At 32.7% G+C, this 15,660-nt stretch overlaps 1 protein-coding gene across 1 annotated transcript; it reads left to right on the top strand.

The window, feature by feature from the left end:
• The first annotated feature begins 88 nt into the window (after positions 1-88).
• Positions 89-14,598, top strand: LOC105321014 (serine/threonine-protein kinase/endoribonuclease IRE1). The gene is made up of 21 exons (XM_011419173.4): positions 89-292; positions 3,491-3,599; positions 4,698-4,728; positions 4,861-5,006; positions 5,245-5,416; positions 5,523-5,578; positions 5,687-5,746; positions 6,089-6,275; positions 6,404-6,485; positions 6,773-6,923; positions 7,567-7,811; positions 8,058-8,184; positions 8,452-8,542; positions 8,749-8,878; positions 9,223-9,382; positions 9,738-9,931; positions 10,817-10,958; positions 11,391-11,518; positions 11,650-11,773; positions 12,111-12,178; positions 12,873-14,598. The coding sequence occupies exons 1-21, from the start codon at positions 212-214 to the stop codon at positions 13,050-13,052; spliced, it is 2,664 nt and encodes an 887-aa protein (XP_011417475.3). The 5' UTR covers positions 89-211; the 3' UTR covers positions 13,053-14,598.
• Positions 14,599-15,660: the final 1,062 nt, after the last annotated feature.

The following is a 15,660-nucleotide window of genomic DNA, read 5'->3' as shown; positions in this document are numbered from 1 at the left end:
TAATATACTTTAAATTTTCAACAATTTGTTTCGCAACCTTAGTTGACCTTTGGATTTCAACCAATCAAAAAGCAGATTATTTTTGTACGGAATATTCATTTTCAAGGGAAGGAAGCATGAAAGGATAACAGCATCATCCACTTTGTTTACTATGTTTACGTAGCTTTGCTTTTATAATTAGAGATGATACCGCGAAAGAAAACCAAAAGACATGTGTAAAATCTTTCTCAAGCTTACTGGAGTGTTTTTATTAAGCCTTATAGGTTTAATAACAGTGGCAAAAACACTACAGGTAATGTTTAAGGTACATGTATGTATTCACATGTACTGATCAGCTGGTTCAGTGGTTCAGATTGTATTTCATCATTTTATATCTCTTGCATTTTACATGTATCATAGGTGATGTAGTTTTACTAAATGATTATTGTTTTTATCATGTAGATGACTTCATTGACTGACCTTAAGAAACTGACAGTGGTTTAATTTATTGTTCAATATGAATGTGACAATATCAGCTGATCAGCATGTCTCATAAGCAAATATTGAAATACTAGAATTACAAAGAAGACGGGTTCTTGCTATATGTTTTAAAAAGCTAATTGTCTGTGTTTGCAATTCAATTCAGTCTGTTTTGTGATCTTTACAGTTCTGCAGTTAATATTGATAAAATTAAAGTATTAATGAAGAAATCAAGAATCTTATGATTCAATTTCAATTGTACTTCTTTGGCAGATATATGTATTGTCATAGAGCAAGGACAACTGTAAACTGGGACAGGCTATAAATATTTATCATACAATGGATTAATCAGTGCTTTGTCTATGTAATACATATACCCGTTACATCATTCATTACATCACAAATTTAAATGATGATATACAATTTGTATCTTTAGAATATATTATTATATCATTAATTAAAGGGTCTAAGACAATTTTTTTATACACTGAGTCTCACTGTAAATAATGAATTATTTCCTGACAGCCAAATAAGTTGAGAAAGAATAATACACTGTTTCTGTTATATATTATAAGCTATAATGCATTTAAGTTGCAGGAATGCCTTGTTATATGTTAAGGCAGCTTACTACATGTACATCATGGCCCACAGTATTGAGTATACTTTCTACAACCCTACATCACAAGATGGCAATTTAAATATTTTGTCACATTATTTGATGGATCATTTGTTTTGGTAGAATATTAGCATAGCTCAATGGTTATAACATCAGGCTTGTGCATGAACTGCAGAACACAAGTTTGAATCTGCCTGGAGCTTTGTTCATATTTACTGAATCATTATTCAATCTTTGAAATCTTATTTTGTGGACTTTGTATACGCTGTTGCCTATTTCACTTCAGTTTATACCTCTAATGCATTAGACTATCTTTCATAATTAGGCAGTTTTCTGCTAATTTGAGAAACTTTTCATGGTGCAGTGAGCCACCATTAAATGGCTCAATTTTTCACATGGTTTTGAAAAAAAAAAAAAGCATGACACAAAATCTGTGAACAGCAACAAATGAACCAGGCAATATAAAATGTTTTTTTTAGCTACTACTAACAGTGTACATATTTAAAATGTTATGTTAAATATTAGATTACCATTATGTTGTTCTATTTTTATGCTGAAAGCACATTTAAATTTGAATGCAAGCAAAATGTACTCGGCATCAGAATGAATTCAAAATGTTTTTTGTGTCTTTAGGAAAAAATTAAATGAAATAGAAGTGCATTATATATAATAATAAGCAAAAAAAAAAAATTAAAATAAGAATAAGAATGTTTTCTAAATGTCTTCTTACTTTTACAAAAAGTTAATTTTAGATGTCTTAAAAGTTATGTCTAAGTCCCTTTTAATATACCAGTATTTCTGATTTTCATTCTTAAATAACAATTATATAGTCAAGATCTAAAAATATCTTTAAACAGTTATTACGTTATTATCCAATTGATAGCTGGTGCATCAGTAACGGTATATTTTTCATAGGTTGATTTATATATTGTTTATACCTGTCAGTTATTGTTTAGGTATATTTAGTAAAAAATCAATTTACTGTTTCCATCTAGATGAATAATCAGGTTTCAGATGGATTGATTATTGAACATTGATCAGGCAAATGCATGTATCAGAATTAATTAATTTTGATACAGGGAAGGAAGTTCAAAATGTTTTTATTGTTGTTGTTTTTATTTGACTATGAACAAAATACAAAATTTAAAAAAAAAATTGTGAGAAAAAAAATAGAAACATATGATGATTATAGTTCTTCAATATTTTAATTACAAGAACCCAAGGTGAAAAATAATAGACATACCATAAAACCTATGTTATGTATTTCTGAAATGGAAATCTATCTCAAAATTATGATGAATATTTGTATCTGCATGAACATGTTTTCTTGCTTATTCAACTACAACTACTTCAATTACTTTCATGTTTATATTTCTACATATTTTATAGAAATTTCAGTGTATGTCACATCATTGCTTTTCAAATTCCAATTTTTAATTTCATCTGTAGATTAACTGTCGATCATTTCTCCTGCGCATTGCATGCCATTAAACTCTTACATCTAGTGATCTACTTCTATCCAATTTCTTTCACAAAGATATTCATGCCTGTATGCATATTCAGATTTTACCAATATGTGGAATCATTGACATGGGGCACTTTAAAGCAAGTTATCAGAGTTTATTGCACTATTAAGTCAATGACTTTTTTAAAGATATTTTCTTTCGGAGATAAAGTATTCATTAGTGTGACCTTGTTCATGGTCCACTGACTTTCAAAAACACACAATGTGTTTATATTCTTATATTCATTTTATCTGTCAATGAATATTTCAGTTATTCTGATTTTCTGCTGAAAGGAAAACAAACAAAAAATCCACACCTGTTATATTTCTTTGGGTCATTGATCTTATAGTGTTGACTCGGGGAGTCTATGTTAGGACACAGATCATACTCTTAAATCGATTGGTACACATTTTGCATTACATGTAGCACATTTACTGTGTACACAGAGGCCTCAAATTTTAGTGGGCTAACCATACAGGTTGTAACAGATGTTTTAAAACATGTCAAACATCGTAGCATCTGGGTTTTTTTTTCTTTAGTTTACCTTTTCAGGTTTATTTAGAATTGTTTCTAGAAATTTCTTCTCCTGTTCTATTATCAGAGACTGGGTAACACATATAGTGAGGCCTCCGTTATCTGTCTCTCATTATCAATATTGTATTCTAGACTTTTCCTAAATCTTTTTTGATTTTATTAATAACTATCTCTGAATGCATGGCAAAAAGAGAAGAAAAACACCAAATGATATGAGATATGTTTTCCTTAGTAACATTTTCTTTTGGACATTGATTGGGGTATGCTTTTACACATGAATTCAGCATACGTACAGCAAAACCATTTTGTTTATTTCCTGACATCTGAGGATTAAATGTGTTAGATATTAATGTTGATAATCTTGTATATCTTGTAGCACAGTCCTGTGTCTGTCCATGAGTCGCTGATCTACGTGTCTACACTGAGTGGGACCTTCCATGCAGTCAGCAAGTCCACGGGCAAGATAGTGTGGTCACTGGATGAAGGCAAGTTTACTTAATTAACAGTGGTATACTAATGAGTCTCATTTTATAACAGTTGATACACTCTTAATCTGGTTTATAATTATTAGGAAAAAAAATATGAGCAACCATTGCTTTTAGAAATTGATCATTGCAAACCAGTTTGTAACTGTTGTAGGAGGAAATGATATTTTAAGAAATGACTCCTTGCTCTTGGAAATTAATTTTTGCACAATGGTTTGTAAAAGTATCATTTAAAAATAAAAATGAAGCATATAATTCCATAAAAACATTGTGAATTTGCCATGAAAAGATATATACAGTTGAATCTAGATCTTTAAGACAGTACATATGGATGCTGTTGCTTGTAAATTTTCATTTTATGTATCCATGATATCAAATGATAAATTTTCATAAAGGTAAAAATATTTAGAATACTTTTTAACTGGGTTTTCCAAAGGAAAAATCTGGTTATTGAAATGGTGAAAATGGCAAGCGGGTGGATGGGCGGCTGCCAAAAGGGTACCCCTTTTGTAGAGATCCACAGTCCTTCCACAGTTTTTAAGATAGGAAATTGTTGTTTTGCAGATCAATTGTACGGTACATATATCAGAGATGTGCATATTACATGTACTTGGATTTTGATTTTTGAGAGTCTTTGGGAAAAAAATACAAGCTTTTAAACATTATTTTCACACAATATTGCAAATAGGGTACCCCTATTGTATGGATAACCCCTCCTACAAAGTCAAGATGAGAAGTTTGATGTTTTTGCAGATCAATTGATCATATATTAGAGATGCGCATATTGGATTTTGAATTTTGGTAACTTTTTAAAAAAAAAATGCCAGCTGTTGAACCTAGTCATTTTTTTTTTGCAAAATATTGCATCAATCTTGTATAGGTTACATTTATCCATGAATACTGTTCACACAAAAGAAAACCCAGTTTGCTGTCACATTGACAGTTTTTATCTTGTTTTTATTGATCAGTAGAATCCAGGATTAACACAACATAAGTCAGACAGAGCTAAAATATATAAAGACATCAACACTGCTAGATTGTGTTATTTGTTTGAAGAAATTGATTGAATAATTCTTAATTAAGCCTTTTGTTTTTCAGAACCAGTGCTCAAAGTTCCTACAGCTGTAGGGTAAGTAAATATTAGTGTGAGAAATGACAAAAAAATTCTGCACTAGTTTTATTTATCACTTGGCAAATATGCATTATGAGGCATATGTCGCATATACAGTCCGTGTTAATGACTTGCACACTGTGATTTCAGACGACTGAGTTTCCTCCCCGACCCCAAGGACGGGAGCCTGTATGCGCTGAGTGATGGAAGAGAGGGGATTAAGAAGCTGCCCTTCACTATCCCCCAGCTGGTCACTGCCTCACCCTGTAAGAGCAATGAAGGGATGTTATACACAGGTAAGGGAGAGTAACTTGCGTGTAGTATACAACTAATTTTCCAAATTTTAAAAAATTGGTAGTCCTGATGAGCTTAAATGTTTTCTTAGTTGAAATGAAAGAGGAAAACATATAGTTTAGTTTGAATGATTGATAATGAGACAACATCTGGTACCTAACATTTATCAAGCCATTTATTAGTTTTAACAAATTAAATATGTTGTAAAATAATTCATCGAATGTTTTACAATTGTACTAGGACACAAGAAGGACACCTGGATAGCCATTGATGTGACCACTGGAGCCAAAATGCAGACCCTGTCCAGCGACGGAACCCAGAAGATGTGTCCGTCCAGTGCAGAGAAGGTCATCTACATTGGCCGCACAGAATACACCATCAACATGTTCGACAGTAAAACCGGGTCTAAAAGGTATGGAACATATGGATGTCAAGGACTTAATTTCCCTTTTGTCAAATTGGATTGGATTGTTAGCTTATAGAACAAGAAACCTCATGACTCTTTTAATGTCTTGCAGATGGAATGCTACATTCATGGACTATTCATCACATGTAGGAGAAGTCAAGGAATATGGTTAGAAAAATTAATATTTTGTGTAAATGGCAGTCAATGTACTTAAAAAAGTTTATTTGTGTCAACTTTAAGTGCATTTATTTTCCTAATTGGAATTTATTTTTATAGAGTTGCGGCATTTCACTGCTAGTTCAACCGGAACTGCTGTAACCCTGGACAACAAATCAGGTACGATGATATAGCAGGCTTTTTAATCAATCTAGACGTCAAGAGTATTTTATAAAAGAACTGACTCAGCATATCATATATGCTCATAACTGTGATGTGTAACAGTAAACAGTTATTGTAAATCTGAATAAGTCCAAACAATCTGGACACATGTTCACTGAATGTAATGAATTATTGATAAGTTAATCTGTATACTATTAGTCAAGAGTTAACAGGGACTTTCCTCATGTGAATTCTGTACACCCAGTGGCCACAGAGTTGAATTGAATGCAACTTGTGGTTGAAAACATTCTCAATAAAATAAATATGTTAAAACAGTATGTATTTTCTAAACCGTTATAGGGGATGTGCTGTGGTACACAGATTTCCGCTCACCAGTGGTAGCCATGTACACCATGGACCATGAGGGCCTACAGAAGGTCCCTTTTACCAGTTTTGCCCCTGAGACTTTGGACCACCTCACAGGGCAACTGTCTTCAGAACACTGGAGAAACAAGTTTCTTCTGCATGGGAAACAGCAAGTCTTTTTGTAAGAACAATGAAAAGAATTCATTATAATGCTACATTCATGGACAACATTTGAAATGTCTTTGAAGTGGGTTTTTTTTTAAGTGAAATGAAATGAAATTTTTATATCTAAGCAATTTATTTTTTTAGCCCCACTTTGTATGTTGGTGAATATGAACATGGATTTTTTGCCACAAATTCTCTGGTGGATGAAAAAACAGTCACAGTTGCTGTAAGTACTAATTATCTATTCATTCCTGAAATCTGTGTGCAAAAAAATTTTTTTTTTAGTAAATTAATGCAAAACATTTGAGCACATTCATTGGTAATGCATTGTATGCATTAGATACTAGTAACCTTTAAAGTGACAATTAAAAAAATATTAAAATTTCATTAAGGCCGGGGAAATAACTTTACTCAATGGATGTGTAAGAAATGCAACCTATCATAATATGTTTATCTAAATCACTCTGACAAAGAGTAGCATTTGTTGATAGATGTATGCATTGTATTTTGCAGCCTAAAAATCAAGGTCCCTTATTGCTGGAAGGACCTGGCATATCTAACCTACCACAGGATGTAAAGCAGGGAACAGACCATCAGGAGCCGGGGACCCACAGAGACGCCATCACCGCCCACACTGTCCGGCGGCCAGAGATCATGATACTGGGTATGCTTACAATCAGTATATGCTTTTTAGTGTTTTTAGGTTAACTAAAGGCCAAAATCAGAAGTTCAATGTTCATACCTCACAAGAAATACATTTACAGAGGTAGTCAAGGACCTCCCCCCCCCCCCCCCCTCCAGTGATGAAAGTTGATCAAAATTTGATTATTTATACATGTGCTGGTAGGGCAGCCAATGTTTTCCCCTTTTAGCTTCTAACAAGGATGTTGTAACAAAAGCATGGGATAATTAACGAACAGCATAAATGGTGATAATGTTTCCAACAATAGGCCTAGTAGATATGTATCAATCTCATATCTTGATTTAGTCATTACATGAATTTTGAAACTTAATTAAGTAAAACAATTTATATTTTTTTAATAATAGTTCAATTTATAAAATATTAAGTTTGAAATAAATGTACAGAATCAAGCTGGTAAAAAAAAAATGAAGAAAAAACATGAAACAGAATAAAAAATTATTGAACACCATTCAACCCCCAGATGTTTAGAATAATGGCAGTCCTATTTAGTGTCCAGTACTTAATGGATTTCATGAATATGCGTACATATTCAAGGCAAATACACAACCTAAAAACCTGTGACAACTATTAATTGTTAGATTACATTATATGATCTACATTGTAGGTTACCACGAGGTGCCAGACAAAGCCATGTCAAGGTTCTCGCCCGCCTTCCAGATCGAGGACCGCTCCAGGGAGGAGATAGTGATCCCCCCAAACTCCAGCGAGGAGGGGGGTCACAGTAATACCACAGTGTCTGCTGCAGACAACAGCATGGTCATGAAGTACCTGAGCTCTGACGTCAAGTTCACCATCACTGTGGCCCTGTCCCTCATTACCATTGTGGCTGTTGTTTACTATTTCCCTAAGGTATGTTTTACTTATATCGTTACTGTGATATCTTATGTTAAATGGTCATAGTATTTATTGATTGTAATAAGAACTCGGCCATCATTCAAGATATATGCCTTGTTACAAATTCATAAAAAGCTGACCAATTGATTCAGTTTTCAAAGAGAAAGCAAAATTCTGCGAAGACTGTTGTTTCATGTATACTTTATATAGCTTGCACTGGTAGGTTGATTTTGTATTATTGACTGTTGTTGTTTGATATAGAGAACTGAGCAGTCTATAAAGATCATGCTACAGAAGCAGATAGAGGAACAAAGAGAGAGGGACAAGCAACAGCAGTCTGCCCAGACCTCTCTCCAGGGGAGGCCATCGTCCTCTGAACTCTATGAGGGTAAGGTTATAGGTCAGGGGTTAGGTTATAGGTTAAAGGTCAAGAAAAAGCAGTGAAAAATGATAGCAAATAACATCTTTGATAGGAAAGAGATCGTTAACAACTTTCATAATTGAATTTTTTAAATGCATTATTATGTCTGAAGATAAATTCATGGTTTTCATATATAGATATCTGAACTAAGTTGTAAAGAAAGATTAAATGGGTACCGGTACTAATATCGTGAATGTGTACTCTTTCATTTAATAAAGATTTTCTATCTGTTAGCTGTGCCAGATGGTCACTACCAAGTTGGAAAAATCTTCTATAATCCAAAATGTGTGTTAGGCCATGGCTGTGAGGGAACAATAGTGTACAGGTAAGACTCTTCTCCAAAATTCAGTTTGACTTCTTATATCACAATTCCTCTGTCTTTGATTATCTAAACATTACTTGAAGAATGTTGGCTTTATCTTCGTTAAGTGAAGCTAGATTTGGCTTTTCGATTTCTGAATCATGTATGTTGTCTAAACTTTATGGCAGTTTATCAAAGTTGATATCAAAATTTCTAATTTGAATTTTTAGGGGCAGATTTGACAACCGAGATGTAGCAGTGAAACGTCTGCTACCGGAGTGCTTTACATTTGCTGACAGAGAAGTGGAACTGCTGAGAGAATCCGATCAACATTCCAATGTTATCCGATACTTTTGCACGGTAAAGTGGATTTTTTTAGAGTTTATATGGAAAATTGACCATTTTACTTACTTTGTCAATATATTTTTACTCTTAAAAGAATTTAACATCTTGGTGTATTTTGAGAAATATGATTGTTGTTGAAGTAGATCATCCTATCTCCTTCTCCATCATGCAATAAATGCATAATGATGAGATTGGAATTAAGGATCTTTTCAAAAAGAAAATTGAATTAAGTTACATATTTTGAGCCAGTCTTGTTGGGTTTTTTTTTAAGGAAATAGAAATAAATATATCTTAAAAGTTTTAAGATATATTTATTTCTAAATATTTGTTTAAGTTAAAATGTTTTGTTTATTGAACAGGAGGCAGACAGCCAATTTAGATACATAGCCCTGGAACTGTGTATAGCCACAGTTCAGGATCTCATCACAGGGAAGACACAATACACTTACAAAATGGACGCCATTGATATCTTATTTCAGGCCATGTCTGGGATCTCTTATTTACACTCGTTAGACATTGGTAAGCAGACACTTTCAGACTTTGATTTGTTCATTAAATAAAGTGCTTCAAAGTTTCTCATTGGCCAGGTATGGCGTTCAAATCAAACAGTGTTTTATTAGTTGGTTTATCATTGGTTGTGGTTTCAATCTTTAGCGTACATGTACTAGTAAATTCTGTATACCGATAAACAGTGTATTTGTTAATGCTTAATTTCATATATTTTAAACGGTTTTACCTTAAAACTCTGCATTAGTTTGTTAGAAAATGCATGTTGGTATGCATAATAAAACAAAATTTAGTTCATGTTGATTTCAGGTGATAAAGTTTGAAAACCTACTACTTTATCTTTATCTACTACTGCTTATCTTTGCAGTTCATAGAGATATAAAACCACACAATGTTTTGCTGTCTCAGCCGGACTCTAAAGGTCAGATCCGGGTCATGATATCTGACTTTGGTCTCTGTAAGAAGTTGGCTGCAGGTCGGATATCATTTTCACGAAGATCCGGAGCTGCAGGCACAGAGGGATGGATCGCTCCGGAAATGTTGGATGAAGAACAGCGGACGGTAAGCATACTGTGATCATTGTTATTACAGTGTTTGTGGTGAATAGTTATGTTTCAGTTGTTCTTCTTATTATATTGAATGCTTCACAGTTTTAAGCAAAGCTTTAAGATAATGTCAAGATTATGATTGTGTGAAGATTTTAAGTTCATTTATTATGGAGATCAAAAGGATGTCGACAGCGTCACCCAAAACCTTTGCTTAAATTTGATTCACTATATCTGTATCCATTCAAAACAAGTTTTACTGTATCTTGTTTCACACCACCTATGTTATTAGATAAAGAGCCTTGTTATTGACAAGATGTTTTTAAAAGTATTTATAAAAACAACTAAAAGGCCATATGTGAATGAAATATCACAGTAAAATGATATTAATGTTGGGAACACCTAGCCGTGAAATATTATAGTTAATTAAACTGTATTCATCAAATACAGGGGTTGATTTGAACAAAATGATTGAAATAGAGAGAATACTGTGGATGAAGGCCAGACGTGATAACTATATACATGTAATTAGTTTTGCATATGTAATACCGCTTAAATCCATTAGCACCTTTGTTATAATTATTCTGCTTATAATTATTGAATAACCTATCCTTGCTCTAATTCAAAATGAACTCACTGATCTCAATTGAGTGCCTATCCTCGACAGAAGTAGAATGAATACATAAATGAAATTTAAAAAAAACACAAAGAAAAGATCCAATTTTACACACCATTCACTGTTCCCTGTGAGTTTTGTGAGGGAAAAACCCAAATTTTTATGTAAATGAAAAAAAAATTGTCATATACCAAAGAGCTGAATGTAGTCAAATAAGACATGAACTACATAATGCAATGTAATTTTTAAATTCGTTAGAACTGAGCAAAATATTTTCTTTTTCAGACCTGTGCTGTAGACATATTTTCAGTAGGGTGCGTGTTTTATTACGTGCTGACCAAGGGGAAGCACCCGTTCGGAGACTCACTGAGGAGACAGGCGAACATTCTGTCGGGGGATCACAGCCTGGACGGTCTGCCCATGACAGGTACTGGCCGTATCAAGTACTCACACATACACGTAAACCCAGTACTAGTGTCTACATATAAAGCCAGGACTAGATCTTGTAAACTTAAGCATTTTGGGCATTTGGGCCCAGTACTAGCATCTACATGTAAAGCCAGGACTAGCACTTGTAAACTTGAGCATTTGGACCCAAAAGTGTTACAGATGAATCTTCACATTTCCAAACATTAGTACATTGTATCTCAAAAAGTTAATTTATGATGAAGTTAGAGGAAAGTTGCAACAAGTTAATTTTTGTGTGTTTTAAACAGCTGTATTGAAAATCCTGTGATACCTTAAAGTTTTACCACAATTCATTCCCACAGAGTTGAGCTAACAAGGTTATACTGTTCCTGTATTTTAATTAACAAATAAATTATGTGATCATTATGTTGCTTTCAATTTCTTATTTAAGAGGGATATCTAAGAAGAAATCTCATTGAGAAAATGATTTGCTATGACCCTAGTGAGAGGCCAACAGCAAAAACAGTGCTACAGCATCCCTTCTTTTGGAGCAGGGAAAGACAACTCATGTTTTTTCAGGTACATTAATTACATATTACCTTTTATCCCTCATTTTGATGATTCTTCACTAATTGGAGAACTACCAATGAAAAGACATTAATGCAGGTACATGTGTGTTGAAATGATTTAATACATTTATTTTTGATCAGGATGTTAGTGATAGAATTGAAAAAGAGGCTGCAGAGAGTGAAGTTGTGCAGCACTTGGAACGTGGGGGTCTGGAGGTGGTCAAGTTTGATTGGAGGAGACACATCACTATGGAACTTCAAAATGGTACAGTATACGGCCAGTAAATGTTATTAAATGCATGAACATGTTGAGATTGTCATTTGGAAATGTGTATGCTCAATAATCTCTGCAGATATGATTAACCATAATAAACTGAGTGTGTTACAACTTTGTATACTAGAAGGAAAACATTGTTTAAAGTTGGTTCATTAAAAGGGTTAGATGAACTGTGACAAATTCTATCTATCGTACTGCATGTTGTATAGAGTTTTTCTTGTTGGACATGTATACATGTGCACAAGCAATATATTAATAAACAGTGTATTTATTTATAAGATTTACATACTTATGTTCAGTACATTTATTTGAATATCTGTTGTAGATCTGAGGAAGTTTAGAACTTACAAAGGACAAAATGTGAGAGATTTATTGAGAGCTATGAGGAACAAGGTATGAGGATATCAGTGAAATTAGAAAGTAACTGTTTAATTTCTGAGCATATTTTAATACTTGAAATCAGATACCAATGATTTTGACATAAGGTCATTTATGCAAGTTCAAGTCACTCACCAAAAAATGCATAATTGCAGACAATTCCATATCTTGTAATGGAAACTGATTAGAAGCTAGAACTTGACACAAAGATTGTGACCTGAAAATATGTCCTGACCTTGAACTTTGATCATTTGTGCAAGTTCAAGGTCACTGGAAGAAAAATGGTGCATCCATAACTTTCCCAAATAGAAACTCGAGAAATAATTAATATTGTTTGCTACAATTTTTTACTTCATATCCTTATATTTGTGACACATTTTAATCTTAAAAAGAAATGATTTGCTTTCCATATTGTAACTACCATTACCAATTCATTACATTATATATGCTTGCCCAAAATTTTCTGAATTCATTCCTATAGTGCAGCATATTTTTGTGCAGTGCAGCAGACAATTATAATTTCATAGTGAAGGATATCATTTTTGAGCTCTGTCACGGTACCTTTAGTGTACACTGGTAGATGGTGATACAAATGAATATCTTAGGAAATAAAGGAGAAAATATGCAGTAGATTTAAATATATTCTAAAGACTAACTTTGAGAAGGCCTTCACTGTTGTCATTTACTCATGACGTTTTTTGTTCTATAGAAACACCACTATCGGGAACTTCCAGAGGAAGTGAAAAATTCATTGGGAGCAGTGCCCGACCAGTTTGTGTGTTACTTTACCTCCCGTTTCCCCAAACTCCTCACCCACACGTACTATGCCATGATGTGCTGCAAACAGGAGCGGGTTTTTCATCAATACTATAACATGGAGGAGAGCTGAATTATATATAGCAAAGAAAAGATTTTGCTTTTGTGAAAAGATTTATGTCTCATATTGGAAAAATTTTCACAATCGTCATTCCAGATTCCAAGACTTTTTTTTGTTATCTTATTACTGATGCAGCTTTTTAATGTATTCAAATTTTGCTCTTTTCCAATTTTTTGTGTGAATATTTTGTTGCAGGTTGGGCATTTTGTTACCATGTCATTTTCATTTGAATTTCTGGATTTTGCACATCTTTTGTGACTCTTTCCCATTTTTTGAATTTTGTACAGATTGAGGGAGATTTTCATTTTTGAACAATTTAATTTGTAACCATATTGTAAAAAGAGCTCATTTTGTTTTCTGTGTTTCTTCATTATCAAAACCATTGCGTAGGTTTTCATTTGGTTTATGTTGCACTTTTTTTTTTCATACTCCAGTTGACAATGCATAGCTCAAGTATTTGCGAAGTGACATTATACCCATTTTTTCAAAAGAAACTGCATAAAATCATTGTTACATGTTTAATATACGAGTATTTTTTTTTTAAGATACAAGATATGTGTAGCGTTGTCTTATAGGAACCCTACACAAACTACAATGTTTGTTACATTATTGAAAGAATGCTTTTCAGAATTAGGAAATTATATTGAAGAGTCATGTGATCGGATAGTTGAGATTTGATTGGGTGACGGTAATGCTTTCTGAATCAAGATGTCTCTGTTGTTTAAATGTACATAATAAGTTATTTTAAAAAAAAAACCTTAATTATCATTAATTGTGTTTTGTGATCATTTTATGCATAATGCACATGTTTGAATTTCCTGGCGCAGTAGTTTTAATCTCAAATGTAAATGTAATTGTATATATGTTTACAGGATTTTAAAAAGTCAATTAACGTACTTCTCATTTTAAAGTTACACCTACTGAGTGTACTGTCAAACAATGTTAGTTTAGAGTACTGGTACTGAGTCCTTGTTGTAACCAGTTTGCCATCTTTTTTATTTTTGTTGTGTGTAAATTATCTCGTGTACGCAAGTGCATTTATTTTAAAAGATGCAATTCATCTGACAGTTACTTTTTTTTATGAACACTGCAGATATATTAAGGAAAAGTTTGTAATCCTTATGAAATGCTTAATTAATCAAAACCATCTGCTTATTTCAAACATGTAATAAGCGGAAATAAGCTTGGGATGTTTGTCGCAGGATTAAGATACAGCCACTGCCGTAGGCCGTATCTGTCTATCAATATGTGTGCATATCTTAATTCTGCTTTTAATCGGTACATATATTGCTTGCTTTTCTTTGTTTTTCTCAGTTTCGTTGTTGTATCTATTGAGATTTCTAGAAAATATGTTGTATTTAAATCGTCACATAGACAGCAAGATCAAATCACTAGCTTTGGTTTAGAATAAGATTTAATATTCTAGCTTTAAAGATATTTGATTCATATTATATACCATTGTACTTTTTCTCTGAGAAAACTAATGTATGCTTCAGTGTGCATTTGGTGGGATTTTACTAATGAAAGAATCATCAAACATTGTATAAATTATAATTTTAATATACTAGAGTTTGTTTTTTTTGCAATATATTTGCAATATTTTTCCTAGTCTTACATTCCTTTCAAAAATGATAATATATACATGTAGATATTTATTTTGGTCCATTCATGTGAGTGCAAGATGAAATATGTTTATGTCATGAATGCAAGTTTTTGAATAATGTTTCCATGAATAAGTGTTTCTTCAAAAGTGAATCCGATTAAAACTTCATTTTTAGATTATTTTCAAAAGGAGGTTGTGTGGATTTTGGCATCATTAATTTTACATGTACAAGTTAACAAAACTACATAATTTTTCTTTACAAATTTTGACTTGGCACTTTCATTCCTCCAACCATTGCATTGATATTTTATCATCCCTATCATCAAACTTACAATGGCAGTTGTTTCATAATGATGTATTTTATGTTGGAGAGAGAGCTGAGTTTTTATTGTGAGTGTGTAGAATTGTAAAAATGACTGTGCGTAAACTGTTATAAAGTATGTTTATATATATTTTTTAATATATTGAAATAAAGGATGAAATATGGTAAACTTATCCTTTTTATATATGGTTTAATGGTATATCATATTATTTTTATGTAAACACAAATTAGAGTGTGTAGAACGACACAACCAGATCTCAGATTAAAAAAAAATAAAGTTGATGGATGCATCTTTCATGAAATACCCCCATATAAGTAGCAAACAATTAAAATACCAAGTTCGATGCTTAAAAAAATTGTCAATGTTTTGTAGGCAAAAAGCCTGGGATGCAAGAATTTCTTTTTAATATCTGAATAGGAATACATATCAGGTGGCTTTGCAGGCGATGCACATAGTTGTAGGTCTTGCAGATGTGTAATAGGATCCAAGATCATTGTCAAAGTGGATACTGGCTCTGAAAATGGTCCAAAGGTTGAAGACCTTTAACAACACTTATGAGATCTCAGATAAGTAAATTATACTCTTTAAAATTATATTGCATTTCTTATTTAGCTGTTCCTATATTTCAAAGCCTTTCATAATACTCCTTGTAATCCATTCCAAATATTGTGATTGAAGTATAAGTACACACAGA

This window comes from Magallana gigas, chromosome 7, assembly GCF_963853765.1.
Source record: "Magallana gigas chromosome 7, xbMagGiga1.1, whole genome shotgun sequence".
NCBI classification, from domain to species: domain Eukaryota; kingdom Metazoa; phylum Mollusca; class Bivalvia; order Ostreida; family Ostreidae; genus Magallana; species Magallana gigas.
Note: the sequence above shows the minus strand (reverse complement) of the source record. Positions and strands in the feature narration are given on the sequence as shown.